This window comes from Myodes glareolus, chromosome 16, assembly GCF_982192425.1.
Source record: "Myodes glareolus chromosome 16, mMyoGla1.1, whole genome shotgun sequence".
NCBI classification, from domain to species: Eukaryota; Metazoa; Chordata; class Mammalia; order Rodentia; family Cricetidae; genus Myodes; species Myodes glareolus.
Window position 1 is genome coordinate 10,335,335 of NC_142041.1, and position 25,734 is coordinate 10,361,068.

Consider the following 25,734-nt stretch of genomic DNA (forward strand, 5'->3'; position numbering starts at 1 on the left):
AGGTCCAAGGTTTCAGGACCCTCATGGTAATGCCATTTCAGCAGTAAACCTGTTTTTCTGGTGCGCACAGGGCCAAGCAGAAGCTGATTATGAAGCCTAAGAAAGTTTGTAAAGCTCAAACTTTATATGATGTCATTTGGTGATAATAAATATCTGTTGGTGGCAGAAAGTTAAGCTTAGAAACCTTTCATTTAAACCTAAAAATCTTTATATCCTGGGAGGACATACACACATTTTAACATCTACAAATGAATTTTAAAGTCAGTGTTATGAACCACAAAATGTCGCCATAAATTTTATTATAAAGATCTTTATTACAGAAATGATCATACTTTCTGCCCATAGTTTGGGACTCAGAGGGTTTAAATGCAGAGTGAAATCCTTCCTGTCTTCTCTTTCTCATGTCAAGTCCCTCGCATTAGTCTAGAGATAAGCTACCTTCTTGCTAGTTGTTAAAGGAAAACAAAGGCTCACCAAAAAGAGGATGCATAGGGTGGGGAGCAATGTCTGAGGAGAGGTCACCAAAGGTCTCTGCCTAGAGGAGAGGCCCTAGGATGCTAAATTATCACCCCCAGATCTTTGTAGTTGACTGGTGCTTGTAACTATGGGCGGGGGGAGGGGGCGGAGTGGTGGTGGTGAGAAACCTTGAGAAAGTCTTAGAGAGCTACAGATTGACTGACTACACACCATGTTCTAAACGGGTATGGGGACAGCAAGACAGTTTCCATGTATCCTTTGGCTCCAGAAACTCGTAGAGTGTGGCAGTGAAGAACTTACTCTTGAAAGGTAAACACTGCCCATGCCCACCTTGACTTCCTTCTGAGGACTTCCTCCGGGAGGGGCGGGGTCCGATGGACAGTGATCAAGGGTTTCACATCTCTCTCAGATGCCAAGGGTCACGATGTTAAAAGTTTTGGGATTGAGGAATTCAAGTCAAATCTTGACGATATGCTTGTCCCACGGACCAAGAGAGAAAAGGGTCGTGGAGGGTGGCATCCGGATGGGGGCTCTGAGAATGCTATTGGGAGTCCAGCCATGAAAGAACTACTCCAAGAGGCAGCTAACAAACCCAGGCGTGTTCGCTGTAGCTCCTGGCCTGCTGATAACTGTTTCCTTATTTACCCTTCCAAGCACCCCTGGGGTCTTTTTGTGAGTACCGGAGCCGGGCTCAGCTTCTGTAAATCCTTCTGCAGAGTACGGAATCAGGACGCGGAGCCCTCAGAGCACCAACCCCAGGAGCCCTGCTCCTTGCCCTGAGATCAACTAGGGTCCCTTGGACAGTTGCCCACTCACATCAGGCAGAGGTCGCGCTCCCTGCAGAACCCGGAGCAGCACCATGCTGCACACACCCCTCCACCTCCCGCTGGGAGCAGAGGCTGGCAGCGCAGCTACTCCGGGCGGGAGTAAATGGTAGGGGGGCTCCGAGAAAGGGGTGGCGCGGGGGGCGGGGCTGAGGGGGTGCTGGCCGGGGTGCGCCACAGCGCCCCCTTGCTGCGCGCTCCCTGCGGTGCCCCAGGCAGCCCGTTCTCCGACTCTCCAAGCCCCTTTGTGTGATTTTTATCCATCTCCACAGCACCCACCACGGACGCTGCCCGGGGTCCCGCCACTACTGCTCGGGCAGCGCTCCCCTCCTCCGCACCCTGCGCTCCTCCCTCGCCCGGTCCCCGGTTCCCCAGCAGCCGCCTTTGAGCCGCGTCCCGCCGTTGTCGGCACCCCCGCCCGCCCCGGGGCGCTAGTCTCCTCCGGCCCCAACCTTCTCCTGGGTCCCGGTACCCCCTAGACTCCCCCATCCCAGGCCTCTAACGTGGAGAGAAAAAAAACTAAAAGCAGAGCAAGGCAGAGTCTCCAATAAAACGCCCAGTACCTCGAGCCCGAGCGCGAGTGCCGGGCGGCGAGGGGCGCGGGAGGCGGGGATGGGGCGGCGGGCGGGGGGGACAATGAGCGCGTGAAGTTACCTGCCCGGCAGCGGCGGGGCCGAGAGCGCCGGGGCCCGCGGACCAGGCAGGCTGCGCGCTCGGCGTGGACGGGTGCGCGCCGCGGCTTCGGGGGGAGAGTTGAGCGCTTTTCCACCCTCTATTTTTTTTCCTCTTTTTTCTTTTTTTTTTCTCCTCTTCTTAAACAAACCGCAAACGGATGTGAGGGAAGGAAGGTGTTTCTTTTACTCCTGAGCCCAGACGCCTCTCTCTGTTCCGTCTAAGCTTGTTTTTTGCTGAGCACTTTTTTTTTTTCAAAAAGGAAAAGAAAAGGAGTTGCTTGATGTGAGAGTGAAATGGACGTAAGATTTTATCCACCTCCAGCCCAGCCCGCTGCTGCTCCCGCCGCTCCCTGTCTGGGACCTTCTCCCTGCCTGGACCCCTACTATTGCAACAAGGTGAACGCTCTGCTTTTGTCTGCACCGATTCTGGCGGCTCGATCCCGGGAGGGGGGCGGCGGTGGCCGGGCCGCGCTGGGGCCGGCAGGGCGGACTGGGCCGGCTCGCGGAGGCCCGTCCCGGGCGCGCTCGGTCGCAGCCCGCGGCGGGCGGCGCTGCGTGCGCTCGGGTAGTAAATATTGTGGAGCAGCTCCGGGGGTTTGCCAAACAACGCGATTGTGCGGAAAGTGACACGATTTGCTCGGATTCTTTCCTTCCTGCTGTTCGCCACTAAGGATCCCTGCTTTGGTTTTCCGGGAGACATTAAAAAAGAGCGAGCGATTGAGAGAGAAAACACACGGAATACTTTGGGGGTGTGTCCGGGGTCCGGGAACTGAGGCAGAGTAGGAGAATTCATTTTATTTTCTAGTTCCTTCTTCTCCCTCCCTTTCTTGGACAACCGGAGCTCGTGGCATCGCTTCCTTGCTCTGGTTCACTTGCAAGAGGAGCAGCCAGGAGCCAGGGTACCGGGACCCCTGAGGCTCTGGCGTTCCTGAAAATTATTCTATAACTCTTTTGTTTTCTTTTCCGGCAACAGAGCCGGAGTTCCGACGCTGGCCCTTGTGGCCCAGGGCTCAGTGGGCTAGTCGAATTATGCTTTGGGGAAACAGCTCCCGTTTGGGGTGCGTGGAAATAGCAAGTTCACTGGAAGCCAAGGTAGCGCTTCGCGTTCAAGTGTAAAGCTCCGACACTGGTCCCCAGGCTGTAGTTGGGCTACACCATAGTTGGCTGACCACCCAGTGAAAGGGCCACCCGGGACAGGAGAAAGGCATTTCATGCTGGTGACCCAGAATGAAGACACTGGCAGAAACTGGTCCGGGAGCTCGGCTTGGCCCAAGGATAGGACAGTCAGGGGTTTCTAGGGAAGTCTTTACTCTCCTGACTTCAAGCAAGCAAAACCCGAGAGGAACACCAAGGACTTGCTCCCAGGAGCAGCCATAGACCACCACTATCCTTGCCTGGGTCTTGTTGGCAGCATCTAAGTAGTCCTGGCCTACAGAAGTTGGTGGGGAGAGTTCTCTGAAAAACGTGGCGGGCCTTTGGGGCTCCCAGTTCTGACTTGATAATAAATCCCCAGATTCTCCCAGTCCCTTCAGGCACTGCTCATGGACCTGTAGGTGAATTTCACCCGGAAAGTCTTTTGGACTCCCAACATTTGTTTCCTGGGGAGCCATCACTTTTACATGTGATGTAGAGGTGTTTGGTGGGCTACACCCCCAGCCCCTGGGCTCCCTAACATGAGACAGGCTAGTAGTTCTCAGCTCTCAGTTTTGGTCATTACACACACACACACACACACACACACACACACACACCTGCGCAGACACACACAACACACATAAACACACACACAGACGGAGGGAGGGGGAGGGAGAGAGGGAGGGAAGGAGGGAGAGAGAAGGAGGGAGAACCCTGAGAGTTATGAGTTATGCAGGCATTACCCCGTGGAGAAGCAACTGGGTGCCTTGTCCACTTTAATACTCAGGAAAAGAGGTGTGTGCAAGAAGATTAGGAGTTAGGGAAGCGGGTAAAATACAAAGACTCACACACAGGGAGCTCTTGAGCCAGAAGCAAGTTGGAAGGTACCTGAAACTTCAGAAAGCATAGGCGTTTGTGCCAAGGAGTTTCACTATTTGCTGGTGACACCATTCTTGCAGCCTATAATCTGTTCTGGGTTTAAAACCCCGGGTTTTGTGCTTGGTACCTTTTATTTTGCTTTTAACAAGACTATGATTACTTTTTTCTTTAAAGTAGCAGGTCTATCTTGGGGATTAAAAGACCTGTTGTGTTGTTGCTACCAGAATCAAAAAATCAGCCCCGTTTTTGGCAGTAAAGCTACACAAGTCTGATTGCATTTATCAGTGAGTTTAGGCTCCCAAAAAGAAGGTAATGACTTGAATACACATTTCACTCATCATTCTTGTGAAAGTAGGGTCACATTTAATTTAAAAGTTAAATGCTTTGGAAAAATCAGGAATTACTTCAATATATTAAACCATTTTCCAATTAAGTACCTTAAATAATTTTAGAGGGTTGTGCTGTGAATTGAATAAATTAATTTTGAAAGTCTTCACCAGTTCTTTGCTCGCTCATTGAAGTTCCTTTTAAGTCACCCTGTGTGGAAGAAGCAAACTGTTCTTTTTAAATGCAAATTAGCCATCCTTTCTATAGACTAGTTGCAAGTCTTCTATTTAACTTACCCAGGGAAGAATGGATTTTTGAAAATGCCAAGTCATAAGACTTGTTTCTTCTAGCAGAGAAAGACCTCCTGGAAATGTTCCTCCAGGAACTCCCCTGCCCATCCCTGTGTCTCAGTCTATCAAATATGTTTGTCACCGACCCTTGATTGTATTAAATTTACTGAGAAGGTTTCCAGATCCCACAGAAGCCCAGGCAGGCACTTGGTTCCTACTCCATCGCGATTGGCATTGGTATAAAATTCCTGCCTAGATCCACTGTTTGAATTGCTTGGGACTGAGTCAATTAGTACTCATTTTGCAGCGATGTGTGGAGATGTGGAAGAAGAGGGGAGAAGTTTGGAAAGGTGGAAAAAAGAAATCCGTGTCTGGGTTCAGCAAAGCCTAAGTTGGGTCAGAGAGACAAGATTACAAAGTCAATCTGTTCTCCTTCTGAGATGTAATGAAATATAGTTCATTAGAAATAAGGGTCACTTTGCTGGGCTATTTGTTTTTAACAGGTTGATAAGATCATAAATTGCTAATTATCTTTATTTTAAACCTGTCAGCACTGTACTGTTTAAAGTTGGTGTGCTAAGTCCCGGCGGAGCCATAGCTCTCTGGGCCCTGGTGTCTTACAGCTGTAAATAGAGTTTTCCGGTGGCATTTTTTTTTTCAACGTCAGAAGAGACCCTAATTGAGAAAATGAATATCCTCTTTCTGAGCTTTTCTGAAGTGAAATGTGGTTGTTTTCCTTCGCTGACACTTCCCAGCCCCACCGCTCTCTGTGCATTGCCAAAACACTATTTAGATTTTTCAGTTAATAAACTCTGTAGGAGGCACATTAGGAAGCAGTTTAACCCGGTGCTCTTTTGTGAGAGCCCGGCGCATGATGAACACATCACAGTGCAAAGTGGCCTTCATTTCCACGTAGCCCACTGGGGGAACCAGGCAAATGGTGTCGGTGATAGCCAGCGAGCGAGGTGTCCCTTCCTGTAGGCAAACCGCTACAACTGCTGGCATGGTGCACGCTCTGTCCTCTATGTAGGTCAGCTTTTGAGAGAGCGATGGAGCCCAGAGACTGGCCAAAAGCGTGTAAGCTGGAGGAAACAGCCTACACTTCCTGCAACTGAAACCTGAGTTCTATGGTAGACATTGGAAGATGGGCACCAGAGCAGCGTTTCATCTAATTAGGCTATTTTAAGTAACGGCGTATTCCTTAATTGAACTGAATGCTACCAAAAGAAATTAGATTAAATGAGCTCCCAATTGGAGTTCAGTAGCAAAATATAGTTCTATTTTTTTGTTCTAGTTGGAGATGTCAAATCATCAGTTTGAACGTATACCTACAGAGTAATGACAGCTTTCGGTTTCTTAGTGCAGTGTCATTTCTAAAGACTGTTTTCACTGATTTTATGCTAAAATGGGACAAAGACATGGCACTTGTTTCATTTTTGCAGTGATGTGGTGTGTTCTGTTATTGCTCAGTATCTGCCCACACATGAGGAGCAGTAATACAATTATGTTATGGCTTGGCTAATGATAGGGATACTGACCTCGGCCAGCAGTCGGGGGCGGGGGGAGAATCATAGGGTTTACAGTTCACAGAAGCTGCTTTTATGGGCTCATGTCCTGAGTCTTCCATTGGTGGATTTAAAAACCGGGAGCCCTACATGTAAACTCAGACTTAATACTAGTTACATACAAAGTAAAGAATGGTCGTTATTTGGAATTCTGTGCTTTTGATTGCAATGAAAATGGAACGTGAATACTCTTTCCATGTAAATTCAAGAGGAAAGATCGTTTGTGGGCAGATATTACAGCTGTGATAACTTTTGAGTAAAGCAATATTAATCATAGTCTCTATAGGATCTTCTTTGAATTTATTTCCCTTGTTAGATTGTAGTATGCATTGTTCTTTAATGTGGAAGACCGCATCATGCCTAAAATACAGGACTTGCAAGCACACTGAGATGGAGCCATTATTCCTGTTTTGATGAAAAAAATGTAAGAGAAGAGGTAGCTGGAAGGAGGGGAAACAGGAGGGAGGAAGATGGAAGGGGAAGAGAGGGACTGTTATAGGCAAGTTAGAGTGTCATAATTCATTAATTTTGTCTAATCTGTTAGAACTTCTATTAATTATCTATCTATCTATCTATCTATCTATCTATCTATCTATCTATCTATCTATCTTGATACTCAGTACATTTGTATAGGCAAAGCTTCCTTAGGAGTTGTATGGACTGGAGCCTTATATAAGATGGATGATGAATTTATTTATTTAGACAAGAAAGCATAAAGCAAGAAATCATATTATTTGGGACACTAAATCTGAAAGCATAAAAAAACCCCTTTAATTGTAGTTATCTTGACTTTGTGAGATCTTTTAACGTCACCCATCCCAGTTTTTAAATGTGCCAAAAATTACACTGCAAAGATAGTATTTTTAACACAGCATATGTGGCCTAGTATTCTGGAAGTTTATTGTATATTTTGACAGTTACTGGATGACGATACTAAGGAGACTTGATAGTTTGCTTAGGTATAAAACCTAGAGTAATATTTAATATCTACTTGAATAGGTAGTGTAGGGCTGAAATTATCTTTCTGATGTGCTTGCAAAGAGATTAAGAACAGGATAGCAGTAAAAAGTAAAATTGAAACAAGAGGAAGTAAGGAAGTCGATGCTGCTTTGGTGTATGGGCTATTTGTGGTCTTTTCACAGTATTTTGTACATGTGAGGGGTTCGGCTCAGGAGGGACAGCCTAGGATGCTGGAGGAGAGGGATGTGTTTGGGTGTCTAGGCTTTTCATAGCCTGCCCCACAGCCCTTCTCCACTGCCTTCACTCCTTGATCAACCCTGGCCTGGATACTGTCCTGCTCATTCTCATTCTTCATCTGAGCACGTGATGGCTGTGTTCCCTGCTCTCAGCCCTCCTCCTTTGCAGGCCTTTGACTCGATGGTTATGACAGCCTTGTCCCCCTTCCTGTTAACGTCATCACATAATCTTACTAACCTATCCATTCTTCCTGAAAGACCCTGGTTGTATTTTATGGCTAATTAGAACTGAGGTACTTGCTTACTTTTTCCCAACGCCCACCCCCAGTCGCTATCCACCCCAACTCCACAGTCATAATGTAATGGGCAGAGAAACCCAGCTGGGGTGCTGTAGAGGAAAAGTGACTGTGACTATTTTTTCTAGGCCATTGTCTTCCTCCTACTATCCAATAAGCTTAAAGTTTAGAGACGTACTCCATGGAGCTCATCCCTCAGCAAGAAAGCTTCTGTTGCACTCCAGAGGAGTACTAAAATGAGACTGTGGCCAGGCAGTCGTGATGCACACCTTTAATTCCTGCACTTGGGAAACAGAGGCAGGTGATTTCTGAGTTCAAGGCCAGCCTGGTCTACAGAGCGAGTTCTAGGACAGCCAGGGCTACACAGAGAAGCCCTGTCTCAGAAAAAAAAAAAAATCAAACCTGAATCTGTGGCCCCCAGTTGGCACATATAGTAAGTTAAGCATGTTACTCTTCCAGAGACAACATGTTTACCATTTGCGTATATTTTTTATAAGAACACCCACTAAAAACTAAAATGGGAAGAGTTAGCCGTGCAGCGTTGATGAATTAATCACATCACATTTAAGTGTTTCCAAGAAGTTCTATGTAGGAGTTTGTTTCATGTCTCAATAAATATGATCTATTGATCATCCTGAGTTGGTTAAACACTTTTGCTTAGACCAAAACTCATGCAAACCCAATCCTAGAGTCTATACTTGTAAGGAAAGGAAGACTGACTGCCATTCATCATTGCCATAGCTACTGGAGCCTCAACCATCCCAACCACAGTTGTTACCTGCAGGAAGCTTCCATTTGAAGTGTCTAGACACAATACTTGGTCATGTTGTTTATTTAAACTGAATGCTTAATTTGTTTACAGTTTTAAGGATGCCATGCTTTTTGTTGTATTTGCCTTCACCTTGAGTTTTTGACATCTTTTCAGTTCTCTGGACATGTGCTTTTCTGACTCAGTAGTCCCTGGTCTGCTGTGGTCCATGGTGATTTGCTTTAGGGGAACCTGGCATGCCAAAATGATGCAGCTTACATCTACTCTAATGAACTTGAACATTTTGGTTCTGATCCTTCGATGCCACGTTTTGTTCTGAGGAGCAATTTCTCTGTAAAAACAGTTGAATTATAGACTGCTTAGAAATGTGGTTTGTAATAGAAGTGCCAACAGCCTGTTAATTATAACAGCACCTTCCATCATGCTTGGCGATGTGTAGTCCGCATTAACCAGCTTGACCTTTGTCTGGTTCTAGCATGTGTTTTCCTAGCACCTTGCTGTTGGGAACTGGGGCATTATAACACTGTTTGCTTGGTTGGACAATCAAGTTAGCAGAGTAGGGAGGAGCAAGGCCCTCCCTGTTAGCAGAATAGGGAGGAGCAAGGTTCTCCCATTAGCGGAATAGGGAGGAGCAAGGTCCACCCTGTTAGCAAAATAGGGAGGAGCAAAGTCCTCCCTGTTAGCAGAATAGGGAGGAGCAAGGTCCTCCCTGTTAGCAGAATAGGGAGGAGCAAGGTCCTCCCTGGAAGAAACTTCTCTCCTTTCATGAGGGAGGGAGCAGAATTTCCCCCATTGTGCCCCAGTTTGATCTCTTAAGAGTTTGCCTAACTTGATGAAAAAGTTCTAAGATAATTTTTGAAATTATCAAAATTTCAAAATTTTATAAAAATTTTATTATAAAATGGAAGCCTTTAGTTTCCATTTTACTCAGGAAAAATCATCTCTGCTGCGTATGTACAATGCCAGATGTCATGGCACCCATAGCACTATGCGCTATTTCTCTTATCCAGTTTTTTTAATTGTAAAGTTTTAAGTGGGTCTGCTTTAGCCAAGTGTCTGTTGTTTCTTCTCACCCTTAAATTGTGACCTTTTATAAAATCTGTATTTAAAGGATTCCTAATAAAACAAAGACATATTTAACTGTTAAGAACCTTTGCCAGTGGCCAGGAAAATGTGAAATGTTTGGAGAAACCAAGTGTATTCACAAGCTTCATGTGTCTGGCCCGTGACAGCAATGAAATAAGCTTCTGTATCAAATGTCCTTCGAATGAGGTCATGAATGCCACCATCAGCATTGTCTTCTTCAGAGAAATTGTGAGTGCACAGTATTTGTGTAATGTATGTATTTGGGTTTGTGAGTGTGTTTCTGTTTGTGAGTGTGTTTCTGTGTGTGAGTGTGTTTCTGTGTGTGAGTGTGTTTCTCTCATGGTCCTCAATCTATTTCTGACCATAAATGTATGGGCGACTTCATCCTCACTGACAGACTTCATCAATCAATGTGTACAAGAACAGCAATTAAGGAAATCATCCCAGCTACTAGGAATCCCCAAAGATTACTCCCTTTTAAGAAACTTAGCCATATTTCTGAGGGGAAGATGCTTTTGGACTTTAGTTGGACATGTGGTATTATCTAGTAGACCAGAGAACTAGTTCTTTCTGAGGAAAACTCCAGGCTTTTCTCAAGAAAAGACTTTTTTTTTTTTTTTTGATAGTTTGGGATGAGACCTCATAATAAGCCTGTTTCATTTGCCTCTAAGTAAAATCAACCCAACCCTGAGAGGGTGTGACTCCCTCTAGCTCTGCTTGTCCTTGTCTGGAAAAACCTAACTTTGTCCGAAACTGGCTCAAAGTTCTGATACTAACACCTCGTGCCTTGTTCTTGCCTGTGTCCAGGATCTCCTGAGCCTCGTGTTAATAAGAATCCAGTAGGAATGGGTTCTTTTGTGACCCTTTGGTAAAGAGATTGAGTGGTTTGAAGAATGGTACGCTGTAACAAACACTGTGCTGGGCTCCTTTCTGCTTCTCCTACCCTGATAGGGCTGTTCTAAGAAGTTTCACACGGGTGAATCTTTTGGATGTTAGTGAAAGAGATAAAATCTTTGGAGGGCAAAAGAGAAAAGGGGAAAGGTGGGATCTGCATCGGGGTGGTTTGTGATCCCTTTTCTGAAATATTGGTAAGCCTCTCTGGAAAAGTTTTCTTTTTCCTTCTCCTCAGTCAGAAGCCTTGTACCTAACGAGAAAGATGCTATATATGGGGCCAGGTGCCTGATCTGCAGTGTTAGAAGATAGGACAAACGTTTAGAACAACCCACGAGGAAGGCCCCTGACTTCAGAGAATCTAGGCCACCTCTCTGCCCTTTCCCTTGATATACAAGTCAGATATTTGCAATATTATATGAATAATGAATTAGTGAATGGCTCAGCTGGGTCTACAGAAACTGCAGTCAACATTAGAAGACTGTGCTGCTTGATCTCCTTAAGTCTTTAACTCAATGAAATGGTTGATATAGAGAGGATTGAGGAAGGTTTGCAGGTATTGGTATCTTGTCAGCATGGTAAATACCAGTTCTTTTTGAAGTCAGTACTCCTTAGCCTAAAATGCCAGTAGCAATTGTATAAAGAAAAATGTTAATAATAAAAAGGCAAGATAACCTTTCAACAAAAGTATATTTTATCATTTGGCAGATGCAGTCATGAACATTAATCATGGAAACCTGCAGATAGTAAAAGCTTAATATCAAAGCTAATGATTTATTTTATGTTAATGACTTTCTGCTCAGGCATAAAAGGCTGCTCGTAATGGACTCTCAGAGCTGTGCTCAGTTACTAAGGCTAATGGCATAATCTTTCCTCTCCCAAAATTAAGCCTTTGAAATAAATTATGCTGTTATTTTTCAAGGTAACTCTAAAAAAATTACTGCAAAACCAATCTTTTAGGAACTGCTTAAAGTAATCAAAAGAAGGCAGGGGGAAAATCCCAGCGTAGCGTTTCCAGCTTGTGAAGAGTCTTCCTTAATTGTAATACTAGGGAATTTTAGAGTCAGGCTTGTGCAGCACACCCTGCCTTTTGGGGAGTGCATCTTGTACCACAGTGGAACGTGCTTTTCTTGTCCATTACCAACCCATAATGAGCCAAGCGGAGCTAAGACACTGGGATATTTCACCGAGACATTTTGAAAATCATGTTTACAATTAGTTATAACCAACATTATATTTCAATAAGAGATAATTTGCCTGTTAAAGTTCACATAATGTGCTAATCATGTCTGGTGGTTAATAAAGGCCTCCTACTCACTCCCCTGGTGGCTATAAAAGGCTATTATATTCATGGTAGCAGTTCAGGTACAGCTGCTGCGTGTTAATAATGCATCATTGTCCCGCTAATCAACATAGCAAAGGTCAGCACCCCTAAGCACCTAAACCACCTAGGCTCTTTCCAAAATATTTATTAAGACCTTCACAGTGCATCTGTTCATTTTCCATAGCCTCTAGTCAGTTAATTCCACTCCAAGCTACTTGTGTGATAAAGGTTTTGTACCCTAAGCTGGGTCGGAGAAGAGATTAATATATATTCATACTAATCTCCCACAAAATGTTTCCATTTCCGCATTCACTTACTGAACTAGTGTCCAATGGTAACAGCTCTGAGCCCCTTTGTAATTAAGAATTACAATGCAAGAAGAGTGAAACCTTACATGTTATTTAAGGAGACATTTAAGAGTAAAACAGCTTTTACGTAACCAGAATTATTTTAAGTACTCGGAGTAAATCAAGCAAGGGGAGAAGATATTTATAATATAAAGAGAAATTAATTAATGTTGGTCTGTAGACCTGAGGCAGTAGTGAAATATTGTTTTCTTAATTGCTCTTTTGGCATAGGGAAACAACACTAGTAAAAACTTCCTAAGCCATCTTTTATGCATACAAAGATTATATTCATAGGGGATTTTCATTTTGCTGGAAAACTTTGCAAATCAGTAAGCCAGCATTTATCTGCATTGAAATTAGGCAGACAACAACAATTCATAGGCATGGGGATAGTCTAATTGTCTCCCTACCCCCTGTCCATAGAAGGTAACTCTTGTTTTCGTGTCCTTTGAGAGAACACAAAGTGTTAAGTGAAAAAGACCTTGTTTTCTCCTATTGGGTTTGTATTTTCTGGCTTTAGTTATTCATTTTGATAACATTGAGTGAGAGTGAATATCTGTATGACAGAGAGAGAGAGAGAGAGAGAGAGAGAGAGAGAGAGAGAGAGAGAGAGAGAGCCTTGAACATCTTTCAGAGGAGAAAAAGAAAACAAAACTTTTCCCATCATCAAGACTGCGAGTGGGAGGAGCTTCCGTGGGGGGAAACCTAGTGTACAATGGTGCATTTGTCATGCTCTAAATATATAATGCCTAAAATCAAATATGTACAGGCACAGTTGTGATCTATGAAGTCCCTGGCCCAGTGCCATTGTTTGTAGTCTCTACGGTTGTCATACATTGTTCTTTGCACATCATACCCTTACAGCAGAATTTGACACAATTGCCAGCTCTCAGCCCTGCACCATTTTCATTACACAGGATACAGGAGTTTGACAGGGTGTGTTGAGGACAACCCTGGCAAGCCATTGATATTTTGAAGTGGCAAGCGTTTCAGCAGCTGCCTGCTTGTGAAAAGGGAATGATAAGATATACTGTATTGTTAGTTCCAGGCAAAGCTTGAAGGTTTAAGCTCTGTAGAAATGTACACATTATTCGCCAGTGGTCGGGCAGGTCTTTTATGTCGGTAGCGCTTAGCTGCCTGGCTGGTGTGAACTACAATGGCATTGGTCAGTAAATGAATACGAGTACTTTGAATTTGAACTGCTGCCAATTTTGCACCAACAAAGGAACTGACAAAGGAATGATTTTATGTGAAATGCAAAGCACACGCAGTGTTTGGGGGGGTGGGGACAAAGACAGCAAGAGCAGGAGAAAAGAAAATCCACGCTAAAAATATTCTCTAACATATACTTGCAAGGAGGCCAAATAGTTAAGACACATCTCTTTTTCATGGCTCATCAGCTCAAACCTAAGCTGTTTAAAAACCTGTTGTATACACATAGGCTGTCAGCATACGATCATATGGGGTGGAGAGTGTTTCTCTAAACATCTCACTGAGCCCTGGAGGGCTGTTGGCAGAGTATCAGAGTCACCCCACTGCTGGAGCCCCCAGTTCTCTGTCTCTCTCTGGTAGTGGGAAATTGTACTTTAATCAGTGACGGCACTTTCCGTGTGTAACGTTCATTAGCAAGGCGATTTGTCATGACTGCTAATGGTCAGGATGTAGGCGTTCTCTCTCTTACAGGGCCTCATAAGTAAGGAGGCAAATATTTCAACATCTGATAATATTAACTTGTTCCAAATCTGCAATCCAAGGCTAGTTGCTCACAACAGATACAGCTGCAGACTAGCAAGCATCCTGCATTCAATTTCCCTGCATTACTTTATGGACTTGGGGCTTTAAAGCACACTAATGCACTATTAGGCAGGACCCTGTCTTGGGCTCAGTCTTCAACAGAAGCTAACTTATAAGCAGAGTTTTCTCCAGGTTCATCTGGGAAGGATTTATGTTCATAACATTTTCTGTAGAGCTTTGTAAATTGAGGATTTTGATGACTACAGTATTTCTCACCTGCTACATATTCTCGTGATTACAAAAGTTTGTTTCCCATTGGTTGATAGACTGGACGGTCACTTTGCGTATGGCTGTAGAGTCCTCATCTATTTAGAAAATTTTCAAATTCCACTGCAAACCCTTCATAATGAAGTAGAAATGGGAGAGGGTTTCCTTTAATAGTCTGCTCTGTAGGGTCATTACTTGTAGGTCTCAACAGGGGGAAAGGGTTTTAAGGAGTCCCTCAGTTGTGAGGGCTAGACTTTTCTTTTTTAAAGCAGTTTCTATTTTCTAGATATGACATCACATAGCTTTCCAGATGCAATCTTGTTGACATTTTCATTTTTAACGAACGAGTCTGGCCCTTGGAGCCTAATGATTTCTCAGAACAGAACCTGTTCTTGCTAGTAAGCAGAGCCGCTACTGTCTGAGCTCCTGTGGAGCAGTCTGTGGGTACGCTTCGCTGAGCCTTGTCAGAAAGGCTTTCCTCATGACTGACAGCCGGCAGGAATGTGAATGGCGATTTTAATTGCGTATCATGTGTGCATATCAGAGTGAGTGAATTCAGAACTGCGCTTAGCTCCATATCTCCGCAGGTCAGCCGTGCCAAAAAACGTGCTGTCTGATGTGCAGTTTCTAAAGGAGAAAGGTGTGTGTGTGTGTGTGTGTGTGTGCGCGCGCGCACATTGAAATCATGCTTTATTCATTTCTTAAGTGAAACACTTGTGTTCTCTTAGCTTCAGAGTTTGAAAGTAGAACAAAAATCTATTTCGAGATTTCTTTCTTTTACTCTGCACTTATAGTATGCCTGGATGATGTAAATGCTTCTTAGCTACAAGCTGGGGAACGTCTGCCCGAACATATTTTTCTTATGACACTCGTTATGTGAAGTGTGTCTCTTGCTCTGCTCTCACTCACCCTCCCTAACGACACTTTCAAAAGAAAGGAAAATCCTAAGTCGGTGGGAAAATGTTCTAAGGTCAGTTACCTGGCTAAAACTTGTAGGTCGTCAGGATAGATCTCGTAGGGATGAGGTGGAGAAAAAACAATGTATTCCTGAGATGTAGAGGTTCATAGTGTATTTGAATTTATTTTAAAAGCAAAGTAATTCTTATTGTAAAGTGACATTAATAAGCATATCAGTGTTAATTTAAAAAATCCATCCTTGGTTGATGACGTAAAAGCTGGCGATATTTCCGATAAGTATTTCTTTGCCGAGATGCAGCAATGGGTGTATCGTGTTGAACTGGCCCCAGTGTGATACGCACGTGATTTTAAATGGTGGTAAAAGCTTCCTCGCAAGGTAATTTTAGCGACAATAACTCAGATGAATCAACAGTTGACTAACGTAAAAACAGAAGAGAATTTTATTTTTTATTGTTTATTTCTGGACACAGGCGCTCACTTTGTAGGCCAGGCTGGCCTTGAACTCACAGAGATCTGCCTGCCTCTGCCTCCAATATGCTGGGATTCTTAACGAATGTGCCGCCTACATTTTTCATTTGGTGGATGTCGAAGTTTGATACTTGGATAGTAGATTCAACACAGAGCTGCTTCTGTATCTTTTTGATTAGGCAAAAAAAAGGCCAGTGCCCGGGTCATGTTTAATATAATGGTAGTAATAAGGAGGGGGGCGGAAAGAATGGGGACCTTGAAGCCTGAGAATGCCCCGAGGAGATTTGACTTTATTCTGGGCTCTGAAATGCTATGTTACCATATTTTAAAACATACAAAATGGCCACTAATAATTTGGCCGTCCTGTGCTCTGCTGTGGGGTGGTAGCTAAAGGGAGGCACTACCGTGCCTTTAAAATGGCAAAGAAAACTCTGTTGTGTTTTAGATATTCCTTTTTTTTTTTTTGTACGGGGTGACATTTTTCTAATGTTCTAAAAGACTAATTTATACATGTTCCTGAGAGCTCAGGCAAGGATGAATATCTTAAATGCATATGATATATATAATATATATGGGGAATATATTATATCTATATATAGGTAGGTAGATAGATAGACACAGGTAGATGGATAGATCGATAGATAGATAGATAGATAGATAAATAGATAGATAGATAGATAATATTGATGAAATTTATGAAACAGAGACCATAGCAGTAAAAGTATTAAGGCCATTCGCATGTTGACTCTTGCACTCACAGCCTGGTACCATTTCCACTATAAGCTCTGATGTTGAGGTTGATCTGGTGCAGATCCCATATAAATGCTTGCACACAGGTGAAATGAAATATTTCAGTGTAAGCAGACTTTTTATATGGAGTGCACCTGCTTTATAGCTTTGGTCTTGATAACAAGTCAGCCTTGTCTTCAATGTGCAGGGGGCAAGCGAGAGGCTGAGGGAAGGGAAAGATCTGGTCCCAGACTGGTCTTGGTAGAAAACAAATAACCATGACAAAATTGAGGCCTAACTGCTGTGACAGAGAACGTGAAGTCGTAGTGTGAGTGTCAGAAAAGAGGAAAGGAGTTGATGCCGGAGGATCTCCTGTGTCTGCTTAGAGGAGGCGGAACTTCAACTGGCCTTAAAATTTGAGTGACAAAAAAGAGGAGAGTTACTTCTGATTCTTTGGATCAATTTTTAGACTTCTGTTTTTCTAAGTGACATGAGTCAGGGGGTGCTTAACGGTTGAGTACAGAGACTGGGGTGCCACTCAATGGTTGAGCGCAGAGACTGGAGGTTGCCACTCCATGGTCGAGTATAGAGACTGGGGGTTGTCATTCAGTGTCTGAGTACATGCTTCGTCTGCCTGCAGTCAAATCTTTGCAGCCAAACAAAGCTAATCAAACTAAACAGATAACTCTGAAGAAACCAAGTAGAACAAGCTTTGGGGGCTAGGAACACATGGTGTCATAGCTAGAGAACAGAGGAAAACCTACCTCTTGTCTATGAAGTAAGGAAACGCTACATAAATATTAAAATTTAGCCTTTGCTCCCTGTTGGTAGGAAGAAAGTGGGAGTCACAGGGAGTGACAGAATTCTGACCATCTGAGAGATGCATCAGTGCTAACTATTCACACATCAAAATTTGTTCCCTAGTAAAAGTGTAATGCTGTAGCAACTCTAATCAAAGCATGCCAAGCACTGAATATGAAGAAAAACTTGGAGGTGTGAGGTTCTGGGCTACGGAAGGTAGGGCATATGATATGGTGGCTTAAACTACTGGAATGAGGTCGTGGATTGAGACTTCTGGGTGGATAATTGTGTCTGGCTAAAAGGAAGGGCTTCCTGGAATGAGACTCACTCGCAGAAGTGGGAGTGGTCAGGGACATGTTGATCTAAGTAGAAGGAGATAGGGAAGTTGGAATGGAAATCAAAGGCTTATTGTCCGTGGCTCATGTGGGTTCCTCTCTAAAATGTACTTACTAAGGATAGACGTGCACACCTGGAATCTCACCACTGGGGATGTGAAGGCAAAGTGATACTGTGCTCATGACCAACATGGGATTGAATATTTAAAAAAAAAAGGACTCAATTCTTACTTGAGAGGGTCACGTGCTAGGTGAATGAGTGTGCGTTGGTGTAAGTTTTGACAACTTTCATAGCTATTGGTGGCTGTCTAATTTTAGAAGTTGTCTGTTTTAGTCAAAAGGAGAGTTATTTAATGCACTCTTCAGCACTGTCTTCCATATGAGAGTAATTTTGATTGATAAATCCAGATGTTGGTAACAACAAGTCTTGCCTGATATAGTCTTCATAGCATATCAAGTGAACAGGTTAGTTAATAATCTATTCTAATTATGTTGTAATATTTATTGATATTTCTTAGTAGTGCTCGGTTGGAAGCTCTTGCTCAGTGGTAACTATTAGTTAGGAATGCTAGCAAAAGTAGACAACATATTAAAGTATCCAAATTTGTTCAGAACTCTCAATCAACATTTTTTTTTGTTTCTCAGAGTTTTCTGGTAGTTACTTGCCAGTCTCAAAGTTTTTAATCTCAAGTAGCTTCATGGATGGGAGGGCATCTACATGTTGAGGGGCTGGAGTAGGAAAGACGAACCTTTTTCTAGCTAGCATTGGATTTTCTAAGAAATGTGTCGATATGGGGCAGTGCTTGCATGCTAACCGATGGTAGAGCACTGGCCTAGGATTTCTTACCCCCTGGCCCTGGAGACAAAGTGGGTGTCATATTATGCACTGCAGGGTGTCCATGTCTATTTGCAGTAAATTAATACTCAATATCACTTAGAATTTAGTTAACTACTTTATTCTAAGAAGCTGCCTGATTCCTCAGCATAGCGTCTTCCTTCAAGAAATAAATTTGAGAAGCACAGGGTGACACACTGGTCTTTTGTAGCTGTTATTAAAACTGTTAGGTTGAAGGACCTGTGTGACTTCTGTTATGTTTTCTCTCCAAAGAAAAATAAAGGATTTCTTTCATCCTAGCCCTTTCCCTTCCACCACAAATTCTCTACTATGATTGGAAGACTAGCAATTATGAAGAGGGAGGAAGTCAGGTAGCTTGGTGTAGTTGGGAGAATAAAATGCCTTTGTCACAGAATGAACTGATATTGGTTGGTGATGGATAAAGATCTTTGAGTATACTCTTGCCTTGTTAGGTGCCAGTATAGGACATAACATGCTAAGAATTTGGAAAGTTTGAAGGAGAGCAATGTGAAGAAATCGAAGAGTAGTAGTGATTGTTTGGAGAAAACATCAGGCCACACTCTCTTCTGATGGCAGAGATATAGAGATATTGGCAACACACACACACACACACACACACACACACACACACACACGCTCCAAACCTGACTTCTTTTCACATCTTGCTCATGTAATTTGTAACATGGCTGTCTTTATATTCATGGGTTTTTTAGTTATTGCTTACAGACCTTTCCCTAGACTCTCTCCTACCTACTCAAGGCTCTGTTCTCTCCCATCCTTTTCATCATGAGGATACACTTACATAGACCTTGTACTATTGGGAAGACAGAAGCTCTGGCTTGATACATGACATGGGTAGACTCCAGGTGTGTACATGGAGGATTTCCCCTGTACTAATATCCCTATGTCTGGAACTTACCATTAAGTCAAAGTCCCATGCCTTGGTGTTTTAAGATGCTTACCTTAGTAGGCCCTCATCTGTTTTTTGTAGAGCTAGTCTGCAGATAAGCAGACATATATGACTAGTGGAAATTACCTCCTAAAACATGAATATTTTGTTCCCAAGAACTCATGATAGACCAATGATAATTTTAGATTTTTGTTTATACCCAAATCAGGATAACTCTTTCATACTTAAAATATTTTGAACTATTGTCTAAAATGGGAGACTGGAAGAATGTACATTGTGTATAGTTACTGCTTATGAAATTTATTCCTGAGTGGATGACAGTGAGAAACAGAATCCATTTACCTGATTCCCAGAATGAACTTGTGGCTTTGGGAACTTGTGGCACAGGGCTGGTTTGGTCTTACTTCTGGTAAATGGGATATTGTTTGTAGACATGGTCCAGCATCACCTAGTGATGGGGTGTGTCCTGGTGAATGGGATGTTGTTTGTAGACATGGTCCAGCATCACCTAGTGATGGGGTGTGTCCTGGTGAATGGGATGTTGTTTGTAGACATGGTCCAGCATCACCTAGTGATGGGGTGTGTTCTGAAAGTTGCATACTCAGATTTCATCTGCAATCATTGAAGAGTGTACTTAGCACAGCTCCATCACCCAGTGATAATGTCTTATGGGACCATTGTCTTTGTGGGCTGCCATTGACAGAAACGTGGCTATTTGTACATGTCTGTATGAGCCATTTACTCACTAAATATTGTCTGATAGGTTGTGCGCCAAGAATTGTGCTGCAGTTGTGAGAAAAACTACTGTGTACTTGTAGAAGCGATACGCTTAGGTTATTATCTAGATGATTCTACTAAAGATGGGAGTGAACAAAAATGTGAGACAATTTTAATATTCCCCATGAGTTCTGCGGCTACTGAATATGACGTGTACCCATGTTCATGTACATGCATCTCTTTCCTCGTCTCTCTTCGTTTCTGTAGTCCAGAGGGGAGGACTGGGAGCAGAAGCAGCAGCCCCTGTCCCTTCTAAAGTCCTGCCTGGAAAGCAGGAACGCCTGTGGGACAATGTGTCTTGGTAACATAAGCCCACAAGGATTGTTTTTGAAGTAGCCAAGGGAATAAATTTTTAAAAATTGAAATTCTAGTCACACAAATAATTTAAGTCTTTTGAAATTTGAACTAGGTATCATTCAAAAATAAACAACGGGGTGTGTACTCAGTTTTTCCTTTGATGCTTCAATAGGCTGAAATCAGTTGCTTAACATTAGCCGATGCCATTTTTATTTTGGAAGCCGTTCACAAGTTAACGATGTTTATAAAATGGCAACATAATCACCATTCATTTCGTTCAAGTTCATCATAATATATTTCAAAAGGTGCACACCACTGCCCAGTTTAAAATGATTATTTCTGATAAAGTCTCTGAGTTCTGTGAGGCAGGCATTGCAGGCTTCTAAAATAATTCTGTGGATCTCATGTTTTCTTACCATCTCATTCCTCACCCTAATATGGTATGGAAGCAGACTGCAATTACACTTTCACAATTACTTTATTATACGGCTGAAATCTACTCCTGAAGCTCTTATTACCTTTTCCAAATACCATTTGCACAGACCTGCTGATGGCTGTCAGCAGTGCCTCCTCGGGACAATCAGCCATTCTTAGTGGGCTGTGCTTAAATTCGGAACAACACAGACAGAGAGTGCTGCTCTCTCCTTGTGGAAGAGATCTTACTGCTCAAGCATTTGTAATAATTCAAAGGACTTCTTTACAGTGGCTTGCAGAACCAGGCCCCTGTGTCTTAGGATGTTGGGTCTTTATTTGTGATCTTTGTCAAAGAGGAACAAATGAAAACAGCACAATATTAATAGTGTGCTTCTGTGTCTAGCAACCTGAGAATTACTAGGCCACTATGTTTGAGCATTTTTTCCGCTAAAGAGAGGTCGTTTTTATATTTCCTACTTCACATAATTTGCTCCAAAGATCCTCTGTTCTTCATAATTGCATTTCACAGTGGGAAAAAGATAAAATTCCACCTCAGGTCTTTAAATGGAAGTGGAAATACCATAGATTTTAATACGAAATACACTTGCATTTAATAACAAACATGAAAACCTTTCTTTGTATTTTAAAGAGACAGGTTTGCATGGTTTTTGTTTGTTTGCTTGTGTCCAAGTCTTCTAGAATCTTCCAAAAGAAGGTTTGGCTTACTTTAGATCTACGTGGAAGAGTCTCTTCCCTCTTTAGTGCTGTTTTAACTTTTCTCTTTTATTTCAGTGCCAAACTCTGCTCACATTAAACTGCCTACACATTAGAGCATTCTTCTGTAAAGTTACAGCATTTAATATACAAATAATGGGAAATTATTAGAATGCAGTCACCTTATATGATTTCTCATTGTCTAATATCAGTGTTGAGTTCTTTGAAAAATGAGAAAACATTGAGCCAAATGCACATACTTTAGTTTTGCATATTCTTGTAAGTCTAGAATGTCAAATGTCCAGAAATATGCAGACAATCAATAGAGACCCTCAAATTTTTTCAGAGTGCTTAATTATCTAATATCCTTTAAAAATATCATAATTGTGAATTTATTTAGTTCTAGGCTGTCTGTTGTCTTCCTGGCATCCTCCCAGGTCATTCTGACTGGTGTCAACAATACAGCAGATGACCAAACTGTCCCCCCATTTGTATCTCCAAGTGATAGAATGATGCTAGTGGAATCCTAGGGCCTGAGAACCAATGGTCCAGCCAAACAATCAGGTTAAGTTACTTAATTCTCCTCTTCCTTTTCTCAAAAACATTAAGTGTGACCCCTTAGGATTGTTTAATAAAATGGGTGAGAGAATCCCCTGCTTCATTAAAGAGTAGACTCCATGGTGCCAGGAAGTTGTGATAGTAAAAGCAGTCACTATTGTTTCTATATAGGCACCAAACTGAACACCCAACCTTGTCTTTTAATTCATATTATAAGGAGATACTCCATCACTTTCAATGTATTTGGTACAGTGAGCAATAAGCTTAGCAAAGCCGGTTTCTATGACACAATACTTTCTTAGCACAGGCTGACAGTGAGCTCCACTGTTCTGCCATAGCATTGCTCACAGAAACTGCGTTGTCTGGGATTGGGATATACCCGAACCATGTTGCCAAAGACAACTTGAGTTTCCTGGTGGCAAATGAAAATGCATTTCCTTAAGGTACCATTGTAGTAAGAGGCCAAGTTATGAGTTGGAAGTTGGAAAAGGAATCTGGGTCTCAGGAGGCCAGAGTGCTGCTGGGCCACAGGTATTTAGAGGATCCAGAGAGTTGGGAAGGACCCAAGGATTTTATAAGGCTTGAGAACAAGCCAAGAAACAGATTGTCTCTTCCTTGGTAGATTTACTGACACCATTACTAGGGTTCTTTGCTGTCACAGATCCCAGAATTTCTGACTCTCTGTTAAGTGGGAGACATAGACACTCTCAAACTCACCTGCTCACTGTTTCTTTCATAAATGACAGACAGCATCAGGATTCAAAGAGGCAGAGTTCTTGACTTCAACAGGTTCTTGGCTTGAAAAAAAGATTATACTGGAAAAATAAAAAATGCAGAGAGAACAACAGTGAAGAAAATTCGATCTTACTCCAGCTACACAGTTAGCTCGTCAGCATTTTGGTCCACACATACAAGTGGCTATCCTGGAAACTCTAACATGTTCTTGAAAAAAAATAATTGGTTTTTTAGTAAGTGTATGAAGTGTCAGAAAACAGAGAAAGGAACCTTGCATAGTTTCTTTGCCTACACAGTCCAAGTTGGTGGCCCATTCGCTCAGGCACTCATGGGGCCACAGTTTTGGATGTTTCAACTCAGCTGTCCCTTTCCACTCCAGGTCACTGTGGCTCCTTCACGTTTTACCTCCTTCCCCTGACCAGGTAGTGCCAGGTCAAATCTAGCTGCTACAGCAAAGGCAAATGATGTATTTTGCTCAAAGTTTAGAGACACGTTCACAAAGGAGGGTGAATATGCTTTGGCAAACTGGTTCAGCAGCAACCTGTTTAGACATTACCAAAGAGAACTTTTATGTAAAAAACACAGGAAATGTAATATCATTGTCACACATTCACAGATGATCATGTTTACATATTCTGTAACTTTGAAAGTAGCTTCCTTTCAATCCCCCAAGAAAGCTTTGGAGATGTCTTTGCCATCTTTTCCAAACTATTTGATCAGAAATGCTGGGATTTGTTATATCAACATAAACATCCTACTAAATGTCTGTTGCCTTTTGAGTTAAAATGATACACCAATTTTCTACCATATCTGCTATAGGCAGTCGCATACATAAGAAAAACTAGAAAATCTAAGGGCAACTGTTGCATCAGGCAGACTTCTGAGCCAGTTCGTGAAGGGCATCCTGTCTGGATACAGGATTGGAAAGGAAGGGAGTGACTTCACCTGGCGTTATCTGTGCTTCCCCAGCAGCTACCCCGGGGTAAACTAAGGTCTGCAAGGTGACAAAAGAGCTCACCCCCTATGCACCTCTGTACCTCTAGCGACCTTTCATTTTCTCCAAGACTGCCGGAAATGATCTGTTAACCATGGTCGGCCAAAGCAGGACTCACAACAGCTTTGTTGTGGATTTCTGGGTTGAGTTTCAGGCTCTTACCTAAATTAAAGACTCTTAATTGATGTGTGCCACAAGGTTTTAAGAACTGCTTCTGTGATATGACAGTATGACCTGTTGATGATGTCAGAGGGGAGCTGCCCTCCACCTTGGAGATGAGAAAGACCCTGCCTCCACATGGCACGTTTAGCTTGGGTTTGAGGTTAGTCAAAAGACAACTGCCACAGTGTGAAGTTGAAGTGGGTGGGTATCTCTTCATGTGTCAGAAATGGAGTCTGTGCTGTTCAGATTGCCGCTGATATTACTGGGAATGCTCGCGGGTGTTTAAAGTTTAAACTAATTGTAGTAATTTTTTGGAAGCATGTTTGTCTGTCTTACCAGGTGATAGAAAAGTGTGAGAGAGAGACATCACCAATCACCATTCGCCTTCTACTTTTTCTTAAGAATTCGTTAATGAACAATTATTCCTTCATTGTCATTGGCCACTTATCTTTGCAGTGTATTTGTGCAAGTAATTGAATTGCCATTACCAAGTTGGGGGAGAAAGGGTTTACTTGGCTTACACTTTCACTTCACAGTTCACCATCAAAGGCTCTTAGGACAGGGACTCAAACAGGGCAGGAATCTGAAGACAGGAGCTGATACGGAGGCCATGGAGGATGCTGCTTACTGGCTTGTTCCCAATGGCTTCCTCAGCCTACTTGTTTATCAGGACTACCAGCCCAAGATGGAACCATCCACAATGAGCTGGGTCCTCCCATCAACCACTAATTAATAAAATGCTCTGCAGGTTTGCTTACAGCCCAATCTTATGGAAGCATTTTCTCAATTGAGGATCCCTTCTTTCTGAAGATTCTAGCTTTTGTCAAGTTGACATAAAACTAGCCAGCTCAGCATTTGGGGAGAATTGAATGCCTACGCAGTTAACAATGATAATGTGTTTTATGAAAGCCACTTGAAGTTCTTGAATGTTAGAAATCTCAGGTGTGATTTTTTTTTTAATGTGCTGGAATGCGGTTAAACTATATTGATCTGAATTTGCTTACTTATTTGTGAAAAGCCACCACCCCCAACACACAACATTTTAAGAAAATACTTTCCTCTGTGTGTGTGTGTGTGTGTGTGTGTGTAGTTTCAAGGCCAAATTATACCCTAAAATAAGTACTTCTGTATTTAATTCAACACAAAATAATGGTAATGCTACTATAAAAGATGATTCAGTATAGTTCCTGTCCTCAGTCGACAAAATAAATTTGAATAACAGTAGCAAGCATTCAGCTTCATCTATGACATTATCTTGCAATACAGTCTAGTTGTGGCCTTTGGGTGTCTCTAGTAAAGACTGTGGCTACCGTAAGACATAAGACTGGTAAGGTATCCTTTCTGCATAAACTGAGTGGAAAGTGGCTAGAAGGTATAGTGAAGCTGTCTGCGGAAATGTAGAGCTCCTTCAGGCTTAGCTGACTTTAAGGACCAGTATTCATTCTATGGAAATGTCAAGCCCATATACTTCTAAAGTTCTTCTACATAACTCAGGCCAACTCCTGGCTTGTGGTTCTTAACTATCTAAGGCTGGGAGTCATTCAGAGAAAAAGCTTTCCACACATGCTTCAAGACCCCGAGTTTGATCTCCAGCATGGAAAAGATGTTTTTCTAAGTTAAATATCAGTAGTCATAATAATATAACAAATATCATAGTGAAACCAGTAGCATAAAAGTTTCAAATCCAGTGATTAAGGGGTACTTATCTACTACTCTAATAGCATTTTATAATATTGATATGTAATATAGAATATAAATTATAACAACACATCATAAGACTATACTTTCATAATGTTATACTATAAACTAATTGGAAAATTATAGTTTTATTTACCTATACTACATTTGGTAATATTTAATATTTTTAGAAATGGTCAAAGTTAAAGGTTGAGACATTCCTACTCTTCTCTTTAATTTTACCTAGAGAAATAATATATACTATAAATTTAGAGCACACACTCTCCTTTCTATTTTAAACATAGATAT

General features: G+C 42.4%; 1 protein-coding gene across 3 annotated transcripts in view; it reads left to right on the forward strand.

The window, feature by feature from the left end:
• Positions 1 to 1,989: 1,989 nt before the first annotated feature.
• Positions 1,990 to 25,734, forward strand: part of Tox (thymocyte selection associated high mobility group box) — a 289,722-nt gene continuing 265,977 nt past the window's right edge. For 2 of the 3 annotated variants that reach the window (XM_085677030.2, XM_085677031.2), the window contains exon 1: positions 1,992 to 2,371. In XM_085677030.2, the coding sequence (XP_085533156.2) occupies positions 2,270 to 2,371 (102 nt within the window). In that variant the 5' untranslated portion in view covers positions 1,992 to 2,269. Of the gene's footprint in view, positions 2,372 to 25,734 lie in introns of all 3 variants that reach the window. The other variant, XM_085677029.2, reaches the window with a different exon arrangement.